We start from the raw sequence: 15273 nt of genomic DNA, 5'->3' as shown, positions 1-15273 counted from the left end.
GTAGTTATTTTGTGTCTCCTTGTAGTCGTTTTGAGTCTCCTTGTAGTCATTTTATGTCTCTCTTTAGTCATTTAGCATCTTTTTATCACTATGTTGCGTTATTCTACATAATTTTGCATCTCTTTGTAGTTGATTTCTGTAAAAGTCTCATCTCTGTCAAGCATAATTAAGAAACTGACACAGTAACCTAACACTTTACAACCAAAACAAAAATATCCCGGCTGAACTGAAAAAAATCATATATATTTTTTTAAATGCTTCGGACATATTTTGGAACATCAGATCCGTCTCTCTCCCACTAGAGGTAAATCATGTGGACAAAATCTGTATTTTTATACCATTTTTTCTCAATAAGTATTATTGTTTTGGTTTTGCTTGGTTAAAATGTATTTGTCATCGTTAACACGGGAGGACTGAACTGATGAATCTTCTTTCTGAGAATTGTATCATGATTTTTTTTTTTACAGTCAGTTCAGCTCGTGGGACAAAATACATATTTTTCCTGGAAAAAAGATGGATTCATTACAGTGTGAGCGTGATTACCATCCGACATGATATATTCTGTAAATCATGATATGGAAGCAAAGGATTCAATTCGTATTCAACGTGTGATCCTGGAAATTTAAATTGTGATGCATTCACACTGTAATTGCAAAATTATGAAATCATTCAGACACACATACAAACACACACACACACACACACACACACCACAGGTGCGTTAATCAGTACAACCCACTGCAATTTCAGACAAAATTGCATTTTAAGAGGTCAGAAAGTGGAAACAATCTGGTGCCTCTTTAAAGAAAAACCATATCTAACAGGTGGAGGTGTTCTCTCCTCTTTAGCCCTTTTCAGACTTTAAATACATAAAAAAACAATGGTTTCATCAAGCTGTTGATGCTTTTTTTATGTAAATGCTCCTCATTCAGTCATGACGGGACATTTACTGTCGCAGCTGGAAAACAGCTGAGGATTGAAAGGTTTAATGACATGAGGGACGGAGAGTGTTTTCTGTCACAGGCTGCATCACTGATGGATCTTCAAACTTATTTTGTTGTTGAAGCTTTTAATTAATGATTAACGATCGTCAATGACGACATGCGACAAGTTGCTTTTGAGTGAAGCTCAACTTCTCCTGCTCTTCATCCGCTCCACCATTTAAAGGACTGGTTTGATAGTTAGTCGCTTTCAAAAAACAATGTTCCAACTTGGCGGCAAACAGGGAGCTCCATTGAGCGTCCGCACAAGCCTGTCAAATTATCATCTTTTACGACCCACGAATGTTTAGATCAAAAACAAAGTTATAGATAAACAAACTCCGAGTCTCAGGCACGTGTGACACACAGACAGCACCAGCTGCCGTGTTTCAGTCAGTAAAATCCTGAGCTATACTTCAGCAGACAAAACCAGAGTTGTTGACTGTTGTTGAGTTTCAAAATGGACGCAGCCGGTACTTCCGTTTAACGAGTGACTGTGTTAACTGGTGACCCTCAACCGAATGTGTCCGTGGTTGCGCGCGGTCACGGCATCTGTGGAAAAAACACCAACAGAACATGTTTAAATACAGACTCATCTGTGTTAATATCTACACCAACCAAGTAGATTACTACGAGCAACCTCGGATGCATCTCCAGTTAACACGTCGCTATTTTAACTAAAACACTTGCTGCTCTGAAACGGTCACAATCATGTCGGAATTCTGTAGAACTTGAGTCCGCTGTTTGAAGCATGTACACACAGTTAGTGGAAATACAAGGAGTAGATTTTGATGAACCATTGTGTTGTAAATCTCAAGACATAGTTTAGCATTCAGACGTTTCGTGTTACGCCAAAGACTTTGTAACACAAATCAAGGTCTGTTGGGTGGAAATACAGACAGCGGATTGTGAATACATTTTGGACTCCATGGATTAAAGAATATCTAATAGAACTGAGACCAGTTCACTGATCCTCTCCTGTAAAAAGGTGTACGGATCTAAAGCTGTTATTTATCCTTTGTTGAGAGCCATGTGCTGTTTATCTGAATAAATCGGCTAAACTATTAAACAAACCAGCAGACAAAGCGTGATATCGCTGAGCTGTTCTTTTTGACGTGTGAGAGACGACACATGGTGTGAAAAGTCGTCAGCAGAGCAGCTTTCAACAGTCTGTCAACAAGGACGAGTGCAACCTGACAAACTGATTATCATCTGAAGTATTTTAACTGCACATGGATACAGATGCAGTTCAGAGTACATATTTAAGTTTTATTATACAGATGAAGATAATAACCGTATGACTTTGTAATAAATTAGTGGGTAAGCGGCAAAATTATTGAAACAATCAAATGAAATGCACAAAGATGATAAGACTTGAGGCAAAAATATAGTTTCATGCACTGATCAATTTTGAGATTGGAGAATATGTCTTCTTTCAGAATAGTGGAAATAAAACATCCTTATTTTACTACTTTGTCTACTGTTGTTTGTAGATTTCTCCTAAATTCACCAAAAGTTAGCATTAGATAACACCTTATTTGCATATTTAAACATCAAATCTCAGAAAACTTGTAATACTAAAAACATTTGTCTTAATGTAAGTAATCAACTTGGGAAGAAACCTACTTCATTTTATTTTTTATTTTACCCCATTCACCTGTAGTGTCTTCAAAATGAATATCATTTTATCATACATCTTTAAAGGTTGAAAGATTGTATAGTCTGATTTAGCCACTTCATAGCAACCGCCTTTTTTAAGACACTTTAAAGCTTCAAAATTCACAATACGGATGTTTACTGACATATTTTAATGGTAGAACAAAATTGTAAAATCTCTTCAGCTTGTGTTAACCACAGACCCTTTTCAGGCGTCTAACGAAAAACCCATTCAAAAAACACAATGACTTCTAGACGAGGGAGCCTAAAGTGCAAAATTGCCGACTCATTTATGATGTAAGTAATCAACTGGGGACGTTTCACGGTGATATCTAATGGTTGTAGATGCTCCCTTTACTTGCAGCGTATTCAGACAGAATAGCTCAGTATTTAGTGAAATCTTCCCGAGACCAAAAGATCGATACCACTCAGCACACATTGGCTCTCTCTGCTGACAGTTTCAAAGCAACATCAGACATTTCAAAAAAAAGTCCAAGTTTACTGAAATAGATGGTCCAACATATTTGTGACATAACTCTCTTTTGAAATGAGTAAATATTGTGAAGTAGAGCTGTGCAGTTAACGAGGAGTGAAATGAAATGGCCGGCCTCTGTTTACCTTAATGTCTTATTGTTACATCATGTTTCATGGATGATGTTCAACCCTGGAAAAATGAGTGGCCAGAGTGTGTTATTGTCTATTATTGACTTCATCAGGGCACCTCAGAGAGCATGATTGCATGGCTATAGACCAAAAGAAACATGCTTAGATTATTATTTTTTTAAGTAAAAGTGTTTAGCATCTGTATTGTTGCTATGGTTACTGCCAGACTGATCCACCTTTCACTCTGCTGACTCAAACTATGATCATGGTTTACTCGTATGTGATATCTAAGCGTATTTATCACAGCTCAATATTAGTCCGATGGGAAAACACTTCTGTATTTTGTACACTTTTTAGATGCGCTAACGTAAAGGCCACATCTTAGTCAATATGAAGTAATTAACCGATTTTGCAGCATTCATTAACATCTTTGCATCACCTTCCTTCTATGTTGTGAACTATAATAATGATTCTCCTCCCCTCGCGTCGGCTCAGGGCCAAGCGTTCAGTTGGCCGCTTGGCAAAACGCTGAATGTTCCCTTTTCGGCTCTCGAGAGGAAAAATACAAAAGTGAGCTTGACAAATAGGCTATTCAAACAGCTCTGCTAATGTCCTTTGCCATGACCCTCACCTGCTTTCTCACTCCTGAGTCACGTCGGCGCTCAATGACTCCGGCATGATTGGCTTTGTGAAGCAGGAGTGAACATTTTGAACAATGGATTAAATGTGTCTTTAAACTATGACCTCACAAGTTTTGACAGCGTTAATTTAAAACTATGATATTAATCAATTAAAAAATGTTCCCCTCATTTTTTGAATTCCATTTTTAATGCAATTACATTTACAGTTTCAGTTTCTTCCTACTGTGCAGCCACCATAGGTGAGATGAGGGAAGAGTTGATGCAATGCTCATCTTTATCTCTTCGCCAACAGAACAAGCTGAACACAGAAGTGACATATCATCAGCTTTTAAGTTGATATGTTGATCTGTTAGCAAACAGTTGCTTTATTTAGACACCCAGCAGTTACAGAGCAACATGAGGATTTATTAGGAATCTTTGTGTTTGTGTCACCTGATGAGTCTTAGTCCAGTATTCTCTCTCTTTCAACTCTGATTTTGGTCTCCACCAACTCCTGAGGGACATTTCTGTCACTTTAGCTGCTAAACGCTCCACTATGTTCACCGGTTGTGTGACAGACACAATGTACTTTACTGAAATTGAATTTAACCAAATTTCCAGAAAAGCAGCAAAAGAAAATGTAAATTTCCCACCACTATTGTTTTGTGAATATTAGGACCAGTCGTTTCTATCAAGCCGTTGCAGAAGAAGAAGACACAATAAGATGACGTCATTAAAAGCTCCAGTCAAACGTCAAACGATTTAAAAATGAATTGGAAAGCATGATGGAAATGAGACATTTCTGTTTCTTTCATGTATTAATGAAACAGTCTCCTCATCGCTCCACACAGACCGGATGTTTTCAGCTCACAAGTCACATGCTTCATGTACGTCATCATTTATTCACAAAGTCTGTTTCCATTGCAGTTTGCAGTGATGCACCATATTTCCCTTCTTTCTTCAAGTCCAGTCATTTTTTTACATTTTTCTTCATGTGCAAATTGAAAATGCACATTAAAACGGTGACAGTGAACCAAAGCAGTGAAGCTGAGGGCAGCTGCAGATTCAGGTAATAATTCTCTGTAGGTTCAGCACTACAAGCGAGTTTAAAGTGGCATGAAAGATAATTCTGAAGGAAAGTAGAAACTGATGTGCCCCTTGGTGTGCACCTGAACACCTCTGTTGATCTGGGCTGCTGTCAGGATGACAAAGCTCCTCTCTGAAATACTCTGAACCTTTCAAGTGCTCCGGCTTTTCAGAGACTCTGACCTTTGTGATGGACGCACGGCTCGGCGCTCCACAGCTAAGATGTTGGCATTTCCGCTCCTGCAGTTCAAACCTGCGTGAGACACAAATGTTTCCTCACCTTGTTTACCTGCAGCTTATCATCATTGTGTTGATGATTGATGTTATATTATGTGCTTATATTTTGTCCCTTGTCACATAGATTGTGTGCCGAGAGCATTTACATGAGCACTCTATAAACATTTCATAAATGGTTTATAACTCACTATAAGTTATAAGCAGCTACAAGGAAATTGTGTCTCCTATTAATACAAAAACATAACATATCAGGAGAGCAACTTACACACATGGTCAAATTAAACTATTTTCTTGTTCTAATGTCTCAAAATAAACACATATAGTGTAAACAAAATAAATAATAAAACAAAAGGACAAAACCCAAGGGGGAGAAATTTGCAATATAATGAAGCACAATCTACTTCAAACAGGTTATTGTTGGCCATTCATGACCAAAATACGTACTAAAGGGGACCACACATTTACTAACTCATCTAAGGTTCCTTTGAATACGTTGGCAAACCTTTCGTCGGGAAGAATAGATAATCATTTATAATACCACATTGAAAACATAGATGGATGAACATCAAGCCAAACATGCAGGACTGAAAGGCGTGCAGACAGGGAGCTAACACCGAGAATACACTGTTATGGATACATTACTGTTTCAACACCAAGAAATGTCTCAATCTATAATCAATGGACATTCGATTAGACAGCGTTTTACTATATTTTCTTTTATCTGTTTGAGTTTGTTCTTGGTAATAAAACGTTTTTGTGTTTTTATAGGACTTTAAACGTGTCTGAAAGGGATCTTTGAATTTAACCAGACCTCTTTATATATAGGGCCATCACTTTGGAAGCTACTGAGAAACCTTCTTCTGAGGACTTCCCAAAAACATATTTGTATATAAATTTGTGATTAAAAAAGTAATATAATGTGAAAGAGGTATTTTTATTTATTTATGTACGAGTTTATAGTGCATCTTACTTATTTTAAGTTCAACTGGTAAATTATCCAAAAATGTTTATTCTTGTTTTATTTTTATAATTCTTCACAATGTAGCCTACAATATAAAGAGAACTTCTGAATAATTGTATTGATTTAGGAAAAACTTAATTGTCTATATTGTGAAAAATGATTTTCACAGACGATTACAAAGCCTCCTCATTCTCAACACGTTACTGTTAGTCGTAAATGGTTTTGTTTAATCAGTGCAACATTCTCATGTTTGCTAAATTATTCCAGAACTCACTGTGAAGAAATGTACTGTTCGTTTGTAGTACTTGTAATTTGTGTCCCGGTCACTTCCAAGAAACATGTTTGAGATAAGGAGACTTTCACCTTCAGCCGCTCTGATAGCTGCAGGTTTGTTCTACCACCTGACGCACTTCTGGTAAAAAACAAAGACTTTAGTTTGTTTAGTCCAAGATTGTGTGAATGAACTGAGAGACCTAATCTGACAAAACAATTAAAAGTTGTAATCCTTGATATTTACCTCCTGGTTGTAACAGGAAGTGGAATTTAATACAACCGCAGAAATACAACAGAAGTGCAGCTAGTGTGTCTGTTTACAGTGCAAACAAAGTCACTTTTAATATAATGCGTCTTGTTTTGTAGACACATTTTTTGATTTTTGTACTAAACCACAATCAGGACAGATGTAGCTCCAAGGTGCTGTAGAGAAAAGATAAAACATATCAATACAAAGTCAGAACAATACAGTTTAAAAGAGCAACACAAAAAAATTATAATAACATAAAAATATTTATGAAAAATAAATGTAAAAATAAGATGAAAGAGTAAAATAATTATGACAAATAACTATATAAATAAAAACATTTGTTTTAACAATAAAATGAGGTTTTAAAAAGATTTTTATTGCACGACTGGACATTTTGATGGAAAGTTTTCAGTTTCAACATTTTTGTGACTTTACAGATTCTTTAGTTAACATTTCTTCATTATGTTTCTAGAAATCCACCTGGAAATATGTTTCCTTGAAATTATATTTGCTGTTGCAAGTTAGTCGTATATAAAACATTATTTCTTGCAGATGAATCATTTAAAACTGTCCAGAGTGAATCGGTGGATAAACAAAGTGGAATAAATGTGTCACCAGTCACAGCGTGACCACAAGAGATGAGTCCTGGATACAGATCACACCGACCAATCGAAAGCAGCGGACATCGGAAGATTCAAATACGGATTTATTTATAGCCGGGTGTCCTCTTTATCTGATGTTCTCACAAAGTGTCCTGCTTTTGGCCTCATAGAGTTGCATCTTTTGGTTTTACAGTCAAAGCAGAAAGATCTCATTCAGTCTGATAGTTAACATTCAGACTGAATGTTGGTGCGTTGGTCACATGACCTACACTGATTGTTCTCCCGTCGCGTCATTCTAAGAAAAGACGGACAGACGAGGACGTGACATCAGCAGCAGTTCAGAACCTCAATTTACAACCTGAATGGATTTCCTCTTTCAGAGACGTCTGTCGGGCCTGAAAGGTCTTCAAGTGTTTCGTACAAAGATTAATGAGGCGGAATGAAATGTGACAAAGACAATGCAGATATCAGACTTCAGGGCGTTCCAGAGGAGGGAGTAAATTGATTTCTCTGAGGGGTCACAGTTGATGTTACAGCTGCACTGCAGGCTGAAGGAGATGATTCTACTAATCTTAGTTTGTTTTTTAAGAAGACTATTAATTATTTCATTATTGATTAATGTGCTTATTGTTTTCTCGATTCATTGATTGTTTGAAATAGTATAGAAAAAAGGTCCCAGAGTCAGTGAGACCTACATTTGATAGATTGTCCTGATTTTGTCACAGACGTGACAGTTAATGCGTCCTGACACGATCAGATGACAAAAGTCTCATCGATAACACTTCTTCAGTATCCGATATCAGTAACAGCTGGGTAGCTAACAGCTATCCAAAGCCAACACAAACAAATACGTCTTAATTTACACTTCTTAGCTTACATGATATCTGCTATCCGATCTGCCCGAAAGGTATGAAGCAGGCTGGATCCAGCATCCTACCTACGAAAAGCAATGCGCCGTAATTCATAGATACCCCACAAAATGTTTTTCCGTATGTTATCCACGAAATCTTGGACGAGGAAGTATAAAGACCACTAAAACACACACCTGGCGGGCGAGAGGGGATGTGGATGAGTCCAATAAACAGTGATCTTTTAGTCAGGAGACCGCGGTTTGTTGTGAAACGAGAAGTCAATGTGGATTTATTTGTCACATAACTTGCCTCCATCAGTAACAGCACTTCGGTGGTTATTTTAACCCAAACGACAATCTTTTCTGAAACCTTATTTCATGATCTTTTCTTAAACCTAACTCAGTAGTTTTGTTTCCTAAACCTAACTGAGTTGTTTGAAAATACTGTATTCATGTAACAAGCAGAAATTGACACGTGTTGCTGGACTTAAAATGCACGAAAAATGAGGATTATGTTTTTTCGTTGGATATCATAAGAACCGTTTTATGATGATATGTTGCATGAAGTGGTCGCTCGCTCCCTTATTTTGTGGTTTCTTTTGTTCTCTGGCCGACTGCTGGACAACACAAGGGGCATAAAAATAAAATCTTTCTGTTCCTTTTGACTTATGAAACAGCCATTTCTTATATTTTGGGTCTGTTTGGACTTCACTAACGATGAAACCAGAATATATTCTGTTTAGAACGGTGTGAACATGCAGGGAAAACAAAAGCAAGTTTAGCAATATTAAAAAGATTGATCTTCACACATGAATGATGATAACTGGCAACAATCTAACCAAATGTAATATCTGCATGCACACTGCCGGAGCTGCTGTGGCAAAATGAGACAACTGGGACAAAAAATATCCTGACGCACAACAACTAATCAATGGACGGAGACAATCGTATTTGAATCAATAATAAATGCAAAGGAGCATCACAGATAACATCTCTGTGGTTTCACAGATTGCAGCCGTGATACAAGAGAAGCTTCTGTTTTTACATTTTTACATTTCTGGTCAAGAGCTGATATTTAATTGAAGTACAAGATCAGGGTTCAAGGAAGCCAATATATGGATCTAATCCTGGTTATGATGAAATTACCCTTCAATGGCTGCACGACATGGCTGTTTTTATTCTATTGTACCTCTCATTCATCACAAAGGACCAGGAGACAAGTGCGTATTTACTGTGTTTCACTAGAGAAGAAGGGTAAAAATCTCTCCTCGTTTTGCTGCCATGTGCTCCCGTTTATTTGCTTGTGTTTGATTTAGGACATGGATCTCTGGGTTTTCTCCCTCTCTGGTTTCCATGGTGATCCAGATTGTCAAATTCAATGTGAAATGTCCGCAATCACAAGGAATTGGGAGATATTGAAAAATGATTAATGTGACCATGCGGTGAAATCAGAGAAACTACTCTGGTCTCATAAAAAAGACACACAACACTTTTCTTGATTTTCTTTGTTGTTTTCTCTGTTTGTTTGTTTTTCTTGTGTCTTTTAAATTGAACTCCAGGTAGGCAGAGTCACTGGAAACCTTTTTAATAGACTCTGCAGCTGTCGCCACCGAGGTGACAATAACCTTTGAGTCAGGTTGTTTGATGAACTGTATCAATGAGTCACATCTGTGTTTTTCTCACTGTTGATTTTCTGAAGGCAACATCAAACATTTTGAAAAAAAGGAGATGGTCGAAGATATTTCCTCTGAAATGGTGCTCGTGATGCTTTTATTGTGGTAAAAGATTGACTTCTCTGTGGTACAGCTGTGTAGTTGATGAAGAGTGAAATGAAACTGCATACGTGAATGCCTGCTGTACTGTGCTTGTATTTGTAGTATATAGTATTGTGTTACATTTAAGTTCAGTTTGTTGAAAGTAACTATCATTTTCTTGATTATACTTAAGGTATTTGCAGTACAATTGCGCATAATTTGTGCGAATAAATCACATGTCAATTTAAAAATTGGAACCCATTTCTTTCTATGAGCCGATTCACAACAAATAGTGTTTTTCAGTGCACCTACATGAATCTCTGCAAATTTAATATAAACAAACCAGCCAATTAAAAAAATAACTTTTGCTCACGTTATATATAGAGAACAATTAATTTCCAAGTGCATTAGCTGACGTTTTGCTGTGGACATTAAACGTGTCAGAAATAACATGTAGACGTTGTGAGAGGTAAACGTTAACCTGACAATAGAGGATTAGTGACAGCATTGGATTCATTTTATTATGACTGCACCAGCAATTGAAGTCTATGAGCTCACTGTCTTCCCTTGATAAGTCCATTGAGCCCCGGAGGTATTTTAAGGCTGATTGTAAACTGACCATTAAATCTTAAAGTATTATATTTCGACATAATAAACATGTAAATATAATAACCACATATGATTCAGTCCAGTCATGAATGAACCTGTGCAATGAAGACACTCGTTACAATAACATGACAACTTTAATACAATTGTTCACTTGGAATAACGATTTACGGGGTTTATTTTCGTAAAGACAATGATGAATCTATAATTGTGTGATGGTGTGAACCTTTTCATTTTTTGTTGCATGCATTACAAATATTTGAAATATTTGTGTCGGTCTTGGTGTCAAAGGTTTGGATCGTTGAATATTCTGTATTTTTGTTTTGTTTTTGCACAGGTGTAACGTATATCATGTTTTGGTCTTAGTTTAGCGCGTTAGCATGCTAACATTCCCACTGAACACAAAGTACAGCTGAGGCTGATATTTTTGCAGTTAAATTCATTACAATTTATCCTCTGGGGAACATGAATGTCTGTACAAAATTAAGTGACAATCCATCTGTGTTGTTGAGATATGTAACTCTGGACCGACGGACCAATATTGACATCCTTAGCCTCACACTGCTAGTGAAGCTAATATTAACCCGAATAAATGCTCATTCTTTTGTTTCTTCTTCATTACTAAATTAAAATGACTGTATGAATGTGTGGGCGAGTGCACCATCTGCTAGAAGATATTTACCAACAGTGTCAGCTCCAGTTAGTGTCTGCCAGCCGACTCTCCTCTCCCAGTACTGGATGTTCCCAGTTCATGTTAACCAGAAAGCTGCTGGGTTGCCAATGAAATATCAATTATCAGCATGGCCCACATGTGGGAACACACTCTGTTTAATTTACCTGCCGTATCAATAGTCCGACCACATATAGCTGCTGTGGTCAAATCAATCTACCTGCAAACATCCATCTTCACCCAGTTTAATTGTTTCCTGTCTGACACATCGTTTCATATCCACCTCATCCCCATCTGCATCGTTTTATCAGTATCCTTTGTTTTTCTTTTTGTCTCTCTGCTACTCGCTCTGAGTGTTATCTTTGCCTGCTTCCTGTGTTTTTCATTGTAAACATGTTGATGACATTACAGTTTTTAATGATTGTTTTGTTCTCAGTTCTCATAACAGAATTTCAATGTACGAAGACCCAAACTGACTAAATCACTGAAATGGTGGATGTGTTTGCAAACATTTCCTCTCATTGTAATATCACTATACTCATGAGTGCTGTTGCGACATAATTGCAGATTACTTCAACACTGCAGCCATTCATCTGAAATGTATTGGAAAAGAGAATGCACCAGAATATATAGAAAATATTTTTAATTTCTCTCTTTTTGATTACTTTCACTAAGTTTGTATCGAGGGTCTGTTGCATATTAAAATAGTCTCAAAGGATATTTAAATAATGGAACTTGCAATTGATTGAAGCACGTTTTAGTGTCTCATATAAAAACAACCTTTGGGATCCATTCATGAACAGAAAAAGCAATCAGCATTTTGTCTGAGTGTGCGATTTACTGCAGTGTAAAGTCAGGCAACATTATCGACGGTAAAGCGGTACAATCAACGTTTTTCAAAGTCATTCTTACTCTACATTAACAAATACATCTGTAGGCTTCTTCTGCATACATTAATAGCCGTATGCTCTTTGCTACTTGTATAATCTTGGGGAAAGGATCATCAGCAGTCTGCTTTTATTTTAAAAATGTAACTGATTAAAATCCAATGGTAAACATTTACAATGTTAAGATGCTGAACGTTATGTGCAAATTATGAAGCATTCATCAAATACTGTGACAGGCACTCAGATTAAAAAAATGACTGAAAATAATTAAACCATCCTGTAATCATAAATAAATGTTTCTGAGTTACAACATTCAGGTAGATTTGATATAATTAACAAATCTCCTACATATATTTTAACTCAATGTGTAGTGAAAGTGTGTCATTTCAAAATGATTTAAACTAAAATGTCCCTAAAACAAAAGGATCATATCAGCAAAAATTACTATGCAGCATAACTTGGCACAAACACCTTTGGTTAGATCTCAGTCAAATACCTGCTGGAGGTTTTCAAGGTTAAAAATGTGCAAATATACAGTTTTTCAAATAAAGAAAGAAATGTGCTTTTGAAGTCAGCAGCAGTTAATCATTGGACGTAAGCTTACCGTGTCGGTAAAGAATCTCTCTTTTGTCATTGGGAGACAAAAATGTGTTTTAATTCTTTCCAGTCTCCTCAGAAATTACACAAAAATAGAAAATTATTCACTTAGATAACTAATTGAGTTTTCCCTCCAACAGAACAGATGGGCGGGAGCTGAGACAACAGAAGGACGAAGCAACAGAAAGAGCACATCACATGGGTGCCATCTCGCTTCCCGTGCTAGAGATGACGGATGAGACGTGGGAGAACGGCAGCTTCGCCAGTCCGTCGCCCGGACTCCCCCTGTTTCTGCTCATGTTCAACGACAGCGATCTGAACGAGACGCTGTTAAACTCCACCAACTCCAGCATCCCAGATGTGTCCTCAGGTCCCAGCGTGGCGGGGGTCCTCATACCGCTCATATACATAATCGTGTGTATCATCGGCCTCGGCGGAAACACTTTGGTGATTCACATTGTGCTGCACTATTCAAAGATAGAGTCGGTGACCAACATCTACATCCTCAACTTAGCCATCGCTGACGAGCTCTTCATGCTCGGCCTGCCCTTCCTGGCGGTTCAGAACACGCTCCAGTCATGGCCGTTCGGCTCCTTCATGTGCCGACTGGTGATGACGGTCGACTCCATCAACCAGTTCACCAGCATCTTCTGCCTGACCGTGATGAGCATCGACCGCTACCTCGCTGTAGTCCACCCCATTCGGTCGTCAAAGTGGCGGCGGCCCCAGGTGGCCAAAGTGGTGAACGGCACCGTCTGGGCTCTGTCGTTTCTCGTCGTCCTGCCTGTGGTGATCTTTGCCAACATCCAGAAAGCCGGAGGTACCTGTAACATCGCCTGGCCGCAGCCGGCTAACATCTGGCGGGCAGCTTTCATCATTTACACCTCCACGGTGGGATTCTTCTGCCCTCTTCTCATCATCTGCCTCTGCTACCTGCTCATCGTCTTCAAGATCCGCAGCTCGGGTAAAAAGGTCCACGCCACCTCTACCAAGCGCAGGAAGTCGGAGAGAAAAGTGACGCGCATGGTCGTGATTGTTGTCGCCGTGTTTGTCTTCTGCTGGCTGCCTTTCTACGCCCTCAACATCATCAACCTGCTGGTGTCGCTGCCCTCAGAGTACCAGGGCCTTTACTATTTCGTGGTCGTGCTCGGCTACGCTAACAGCTGCGCCAACCCCATTGTCTACTGCTTCCTGTCGGACAACTTCAAGAGGGGCTTCCGGAAAGCACTCTGCCGCTCCACAAGGAAGGTGGAGAACCACGAGCCCATGGAGCGCCAACAGCAGAAGGAGGGCAGGTCGGCGATCATGCCCAGGGAGAGCCTGAGGCGGGCGATCAGGGCCGAAGAGGATGAAGAGGAGGAAGACGTCTCTGAAATGAATGAGATCTACAGAATCGCCCAAAATGGCAACGGCAGCTTCCAGCCACAGAGCTCGCAGCCGCTGTTGTCGGATAAAGGAGTGACTCCGGGAGCAACGGAGCTGTTGTCCCCAGAAAGGAAGGACAAGTCTGGGGACTTGAAAGGGAAAGATGCAGCCAACGGGTCCACGCTGACTGTACCGTTGCTTCTCAATGGAACCAAAAATGGGAGCATTAAAACTCTGCCAGAGGAAGCATTGGACCAGAGCACCTCACTGGAGATAAGTTACTTATAAAGGATCGTATGCTACTTGCAGTGAACTCAGTATTACGACACGGGGCAGCCAACACTGAGCTGTTTGTAAAAAAAAAAAAAAAAAACAGATATATAATGAAGACTTGAGGAAAACTTGCTTTTTTTCATCAATGGACTCAAAGTTTCTTTAACATTTGAAGGAGTTGTTAAACTTTTACCAACATACATCATGTATTCCTGTTTATATCATGTACATACGCATGAATATGAATGTACAAAGTTGTGCCTTTATTTACTTTTATCACATGTATCTTGTTGATTGTGGTACTTTAGCCTTTTTATTCCATAATGTATCAATCATTCGCTCAAATTTGACTGTATAAACTTAAACCAACATTCACTGCAACCATCCATAGCTGAACATCGATGGTATGACTTTATTTAGGAAGGACTCCCATGACTGCAACCCCCTATAAATCATATTTATGAATGTTTTAAGGGAGGTATGATTGCTGCCAGGATTGTGTTTGCAGGATTGTGTTGCCAATAAAGCTGATTCTGATTCTGATTCTGATTCTGATTCTGATTCTGAGATATGGAGGAGATGAAATCATACAGGTTCACCAGAAACTCCTTCAGCTCAGACTCCAGCGGGGCCTCCAGCAGAGACCGGTCCACCGTGAACTGACCCAGATCCTCCAGCAAAGACCGGTCCACTGTGGACAGACCCAGATCCTCCAGCAGAGACCGGTCCACTGTGGACAGACCCAGATCAGATCAGCCTCAGACCTGCAGTCGGAGCTCCGGAGGGAGGAGGAGAGCTCAGCTCCCGGCAGCAGCAGCGTCTCCTCCTCTTCCTCCTCCAGGAGCAGAGCTCCTCCTCTCTGGGAGCCGACACCATGCTGCTGGAGACCCAGGACGTATTGCCGGACCCGCTGGAGGGAAGGGAGGCACGGGAGAACCAGGACTGAGAGGATCAGACTGTCAGACTCTGCTGCAGTAAAATGAGAGGTTTTCTAAAGGGACTC

The 15273-nt window shown here is 39.1% G+C and overlaps 1 protein-coding gene across 1 annotated transcript in view; it reads left to right on the top strand.

Annotated features, from left to right (window-relative positions):
- Window positions 1–14892, top strand: part of sstr3 (somatostatin receptor 3) — a 15773-nt gene extending 881 nt beyond the window's left edge. The window contains exon 2 of the mRNA XM_031862300.1: window positions 12773–14892. Coding sequence (XP_031718160.1) covers window positions 12831–14285 — 1455 coding nt within the window. The 5' untranslated portion in view covers window positions 12773–12830 and the 3' untranslated portion in view covers window positions 14286–14892. The remainder of the gene's footprint in view (window positions 1–12772) is intronic.
- The last annotated feature ends 381 nt before the right edge of the window (window positions 14893–15273 follow it).

Source organism: Anarrhichthys ocellatus, unplaced genomic scaffold (genome assembly GCF_004355925.1).
Source record: "Anarrhichthys ocellatus isolate YVR2014 unplaced genomic scaffold, GSC_Weel_1.0 scaffold26, whole genome shotgun sequence".
Taxonomy (NCBI): Eukaryota; Metazoa; Chordata; class Actinopteri; order Perciformes; family Anarhichadidae; genus Anarrhichthys; species Anarrhichthys ocellatus.
The sequence above is the reverse complement of the archived record's forward strand: the minus strand, read 5'-3'. Positions and strand labels throughout refer to the sequence as shown.